We start from the raw sequence: 6,323 nt of genomic DNA on the forward strand, positions 1-6,323 counted from the left end.
TGGGTTTCCTTGTTCCGTATTTAGGAGATGCTACTGTGCTTCTGCCTCCTGAATTCAGTCTATCCTGCTCCCAGAGGCATTCTGATTTTACAGGCCCTTTTCCTAAGGCACCAATTGCTATTCAGGGTTTCCTTCAACCTACACATCCCTCCCCAAAATCTTTCTGTAGGCCAGCTCTAGACTTCTTTGGGTCTCTCCTGGATTCTTATATACTAGACTTCCAAGTTCTTTCCCTGGTTCTCTTTCATCAGCTCTGTGCCCTGCAAAGCATACATTGCCCAGCAAGTCTCTGTCTCATGTGGCTGGAGGAAATCAAGCCCATCTCAGACTTGAAACCTGACCTCCTTAAGGCCTAGCTCAACCTGTGGCTGCCTGGAACTGCTGGCCTACTATACGAGATCTCCCCTTTCAGGAAAACTCACTGCCTTTACCCAGTACAACTTAATAGAGATTTTTCCTGTCTTGTTGCAATTTAATGCAATACATAAAAGTAGAGAGTTCATGGTTTAAAAAGCTCTCAAAGCAGAAACTATGGGTTTTTTTTCCCCATTATGATGCAATTCCAGAGAACCCACTGTCTGAAGTGAGTTCATAAATAGCAATTCCTTCAACTCCCTGACTTATCTGGGATTATATTAAACCCTGAAAATTTCAAGTACACGCATTTTTGTTTCAGTACCGGTTTTTGTTTGCCCATGACTTTACCATTTTTTTATTATGCAGCTGTTCAACTACTTAGGGTTTGTTTTTGTTTTTTACTCACCTATTCATAAAAATGCAAGTTAGTGTGGATGGCTACTGTTGCGGGCATTTCCCTGTGCAGTTGTTCAGGATACAAGACTGACCCTAATTTATGTACCTAAAAAGGGTCCAAGTAGTGTTTCAGTATGAAACTAACTGCATGAAAGGGATTACGTGGATTCAGCTGCCCACAACAGTAGGGGACTGGACTCTATACAGGGCCATGAGGGGACTTCTATTTAAATTACAATATGTTTGAGAAGGGAGGCACATAACCTTGTTTTTTGAAACTAGAGAAACTAAGGCACAGACAGATTCACAGAAGTTTAGGGCTGGAAGGGACAAATGAACTGACTTGCTTAAGTTGCCATTTCAGATCTGGGGTTAGACATCTGGCTTCCAGTCTGCTGCTCAGAGCATGCCTCAGCTGTTCAGATCATTAAAATAAGTATTTAATTTGTGTTAAAAAAGAAAAAGAAAGTATTTTTTCCTTTCTGAGCCTGTCCCTTGCTTTCTGCACCCACACTTTCTTCTTTTGTTCTCATTTCTTCCCAGCTCTCCTTTTCCTTAAGGATTAACAAGCTACTGGGGTCACACTTTTCTTTCCCTGCAGTTTTATAGTTTCGACAGGAGTGCTTTAATATGGAAAGATTAGATTTTAAGTGATTCCAGTTGTTCTACTGACCTTTGCTATCACTCTGCATCTTTAAGTCCATTGAACTTCACTTATATGCAGTGCTCTACTGGAAAGAAACAAACTATACCGTAATGAAGAGTATCAGATTTTCAAGCAAGTCTGCTCTGTGACCCACCACGGCTCTACCATTTCACACTATCAACCTCTTTACACATTTTCCAGTGGTATTGCATACACTGGGTTTGCTGGCTTCTCATAAATCATATTTTTGCACCTTAAGAAGAACAGTTTACTTTGCAGGGAACACGCCGAGTATGCTCAGTGCATGCAAATCCCCTTTATGGCAGAAAGGATCTTGGAAATGAAGCACCATGCCCAGGATCTATCCAAGAACTAATAGGTACTTCCTTCAGTACTAGTTGCTCTTTTAAGGAAAACTTTGTTTTTGCACTTTTGCCTACATGGTGAGCTTCATTTTCTTCTGTAGCCTGGATCTTCTTGGTATGCATCATGGTACAAGAGCAATGCAATTCAATCTCTTTTGTATACAATATATTTTTCTCTACTCATATTCCAGTCCTCTTCCACTTTGCACCCCTCCAGGCCCTACTAAACTAGTAACACCATATCCCCCCACTGCCTGCCAAAGTACAAGAGAGACATCTGCTTCCTGTCAGTTGCCCCATATCATTTTATTTTGTATGGGCATTTTGGAGGTCTCCTCTGGCCAGCCATCTGAAGCCCAATTCTCTTTATGATTATAGTTTCTGACACTCAACTCAGACTGAATTTCACAACAGTCCTTCCTTTCCCTTTGTAATACATCTCCCAATGTGGTCTCTCCCTCCTCCCCATACTACCCAAGCTGCATTAAATGTTCTCTAGCAGAGGGAACTAGACTCTCCATTGCAATGCTGTGCCTGTTGCAGAAAGTGAAACAGTCAACTTCATTTAAGCAGCTTACCAGTTTCCTAGCTCCTGAATTACCGCAAGTAATTCTTACCCTGTCTATTTCCTCTTAATTTAAAAGCTTTCACAAACTAATGCTTCTCATTTGGGAAGCTCTCTTTTCATTACAGCAGCAGCACTGCAATAGTTGCAGGTTGCGGCAGTCAACAATGGATATACTCTTACATGAAAAGTGATGAAAATAACTCCGGTACGGGGGGGATACTAGAAATATCTGGAGATAAGATTTAAAGAAGTGTTTGCTGACTGAATTTAGTGACACATCCAAAAGTTTTTCCCTTTCCCATCTTGAACTGAGGCACCGTGCTAAGTCTGCCAAAAGCTAAACATGCCAACCAATAAAGTTCATAAACACACAAAAATGCAAAGCAAAAATGTCACTTTATTTAATTCAAGGACTAGTTTCCTTCTAGTATTGCTGAAGGGATCACCTCCTGGGGAATTGATCATTACAAAGTCCCTGTCTAAAAGTTCAAGTGCTCTTGTTGTACATTCTTTTGAACCACAGAAAACATAATGACCAAGAAGGTGGGCAGCTACTTGCAGTTTTATCCCACCTCAATTAGCATTGCTTCAGGCTAGAAAACAATTCAAGTAGTAAAATCATGGAAAATGTTAACCTTTAAGGTCACTACTACATTTTGATCAAAAAGGCTTGAATGTATGAAAAATCCATTTTTACACGTTATGAAGTTTTATAACCACACACTGTAGAAGGAGGCAGTTAAGTATTTTGGACCAATTCTCAACCAGATATTTAAGAGTTCAGATCACCTGATGGTTTATTACCAATTTAATTATGTAATTCATGTCTCACAAGCTTTTTTTTTTTTTTTTTTTTTTTTTTTTTTTTTTTTTTTTTTTTTTTTTTTTTTAAAACAAAAAGGAACATACACCTGCCCCAGAATCACTGTAGATAGATTGTTTTATAGAGCGCCCTTCTGAAAATTCATTTCAAAATAGAGATGCTTTCTCCAGAACTGTAAAAGCCATAAAAATGCAAAATATCTTTTAGGAAATTTTTAATCAAAATTACTCCTTAATGTTCAAAATACATTTAACTTCCTACTCTTTGTTGTTGTTGTCATCCACATACTGATCAACAGACTAAACAGGTAACAATGGTTCAATTTTATTCTCCCCCCACCTGAAACATTTCTTCTAACACAGGCCCGAGATAGGCAATACAGAGATTCAGGGACATGGATTATGCATGGCAAGTGTAATCCACTATCATTTTAATTTAGAACAACTCTTATTCTAGCACACAACTTTTGAGTCTCAGTTGTTTTCAATCTGCTCTAGATCCAAGTCCCCACAGTCCAGAGGAAAGATCCCCTCTTCAGTGCTCTCACAATCACTCGTGTCCTCATCACTTTCACATACCGCACCTGCTTTCTTATAATCCCTTGTGTTGAAGCCAACTTGGCATGGCCCATGATGCCTTACTTCATCCAGCTTCTCTTTCATTGGACTGGAACCAGGGGTGATGATGTTCATAAGGTCATTTGAGTCACATGGGGATGACACTATTGTCTTCATTTGCGTGTCGTCATCATCATCATCGTCATCATCTTCTTCATAATCAAGAGAGCAAAGACTCTTTGAATTTTTTAAAGTCTGTAATTAAAAAGATATAGCTACATCAGTCAAGAGCACTGTTAAGAGTTTACTATATCCATATGAATGCCCAATGCCAGAGGCTCCTCAAGAATTTTAAGAGTGAATTTTCCAATGTACACCATGATCTTAACAGCATTTGGCATGTGAAAGGCCTTTTGGGCAGCACTCCACATTCAGAGATGCTAGCTCTCCCAAACACGTACCTGGAGATACACCGAGGTGGGAAAGACTTGCCCAAGACCACGTCAGTCATTGGCAGACTGGGTTTCTAAGCTCAGTAGAGTCTACATCCCACCCCCATAGTCCTTCCACCAGGTCAGGACACTTCCCAGGTTTATGTACCTCAAGCCCACCACATGTAGGGATTATACAGTTCTGAGAAAGATCCAGATAAACCTAGTTTCTCTCTCAACCCTCAACATGAGCAAGATCTGGGAATTTTATAGCACTGCTAGGATCAAAGCGAGTGAAGCGCAGGAGGAGGACAGAAGTGCCTCACCGATGGCACCACTTTTGCAGGAGCTTACTGCAATAGTGTTGCGCAATGAAGATCACTGACAAATTCGATAGGCCCTCACAAGAACATGCCAAGTCAGACTGCAACACAGAACGAGTCTGCACAGGCACGCTGCTGACGAGGAGTTCTTTTTAGAAAAAAAAAATCCAATCAATTTAAAAGCTCCTTGAAGATGGAGAACCCACAACCCATTACATTGTTCCAAGGATTTATTCTTCTTACTTTAAAAATGTGCACCCTATTTAGTAGTCTGAATTTGCCATCTTCTGCCTTCCAGCCATTAAATCGGGTTATAAAAAACTTTTTCTGCTAGATGGAGAAGCCCTCTATTATTAAAACTTCTTTTCCCACATAGATCCATATGCAAACAGGCATCTGATCAATCTGTGCATAAAAACACTCTCTATACCCCTTCTCTTCAGTGCAGTTACTGGCACAAGTGAACCTATGCTACACATATTGACTAGATGAACATTGTATTTTTGTCCTGTATTTGAATGAGGACCATAAGATTTGTTCAGATTTAAACAAGTTAAAAGCAAAACCAGTGATTCTCAATAAGCAGCAAAGACAGTGTTAGCAGGTACTCAAATCCTAATTGTAGCTTATAACTTTGAAGTGAAGAAAACATTTCCTGCTATCTGTCTACAGACAGAGGAAGAAAGCATTTGCTTTGTAGTCCTTTAAGCCTTACGGTAGATACCGATCACTGCTCCGGTCCAAAGAAACAAAACTTTAAGAGTTATTTATGTTTTTAGAAAGGGATTCTTGAATCCCCCAAACTGTTCTTTATTCAAGTTACTACTAGAGATTAATCAAAAACTATGCACAGCTGCCCTTCTGGAAGGTTTGTGTACATAAACGGAAAATTGCCCGTTAGCTATACTGTGCTGAAACCACTTGAATGGGAACTTTTAGCTGGCTTCAACACAACAGTGAGTGCATTCAACTAGTTCTTTGTTCACCCACTTGTCACAACCGCACCAAACTAAAAATAGGTGGATTTATTATCTCAGTACACAATCCCACTACTTTTCAGAAAGCAAAAGGTAAAAGCTGAAATGCATTCAAGCCCTCCATCTGAAGCTTTACATGTTATACCAGTACAGTACCACACCTTTCAAGCACAATCAAGCTCAGTGGGGAGCCAGTGAGTACTTGCTCAATGGTCCTCGTTTTATAAAGGGTGCTGGACCAGCAAAACAAAAGAATCCCCAGTTGGCAATGGATGGAACTCAATCAGCTAAAAGTATTCTTTTGTGTAACAGGAAAAAGAAAAGAAACTCTGAGGGTTTAAAAGAAGTGGGGTGATAAAATGTCTGAATATTAAAACTTTGTACAGGAAACAATACTGGGCAATGAAATAAAAGAAATCTCTCTAGACCCTCGCTTTCAAAGCAAACAAGCAACCAAGTAAGGCTCACAGCAACTTGAAAGCAAGCTAATGTGTGTATTCTTTACCAAACTTTTGGCTCAGAAACTCACAATAAGTCACTATACAAATTTTGAAGCATAATAAAAAAGGGAGGCTTCTTTAAAAAAAGGGAAAAAAAGGTAAAGAATTATTTCACGAGTGCACTTCGTCACAGCAGTTAATAGAAAACGTTATTTAGGTTGGTTAAAAACCCTATTCTGTACTAGAAGTTCATTACAGTCATCTTTCTAACAAACTAACAGGCATCAATTAAGATCTGTGTACTTCAGACTCCATTTGGCATGCTCATCCTGTCTCGCTACCTAACAATTTTAAATCTCAGGTTTGTCAGTATTTCATATTCTTTCCTAAAGACCCAACTCCTGGAATCAAGTGGAAACACTACTTTAGTTAAAGACACC

At 39.5% G+C, this 6,323-nt stretch overlaps 1 protein-coding gene across 3 annotated transcripts in view; it reads right to left on the reverse strand.

Annotated features, from left to right (window-relative positions):
- Positions 1–2,709: 2,709 nt before the first annotated feature.
- The window catches only part of FAM53A (family with sequence similarity 53 member A), a 91,431-nt gene continuing 87,817 nt past the window's right edge, over positions 2,710–6,323 (reverse strand). For all 3 annotated transcript variants that reach the window (XM_019553264.1, XM_019553262.1, XM_019553263.1), the window contains exon 5: positions 2,710–3,967. In XM_019553264.1, the coding sequence (XP_019408809.1) occupies positions 3,629–3,967 (339 nt within the window). In that variant the 3' untranslated portion in view covers positions 2,710–3,628. The remainder of the gene's footprint in view (positions 3,968–6,323) is intronic.

Source organism: Crocodylus porosus, unplaced genomic scaffold (genome assembly GCF_001723895.1).
Source record: "Crocodylus porosus isolate Cpor-Errol unplaced genomic scaffold, CroPor_comp1, whole genome shotgun sequence".
Classification (NCBI taxonomy): Eukaryota; Metazoa; Chordata; order Crocodylia; family Crocodylidae; genus Crocodylus; species Crocodylus porosus.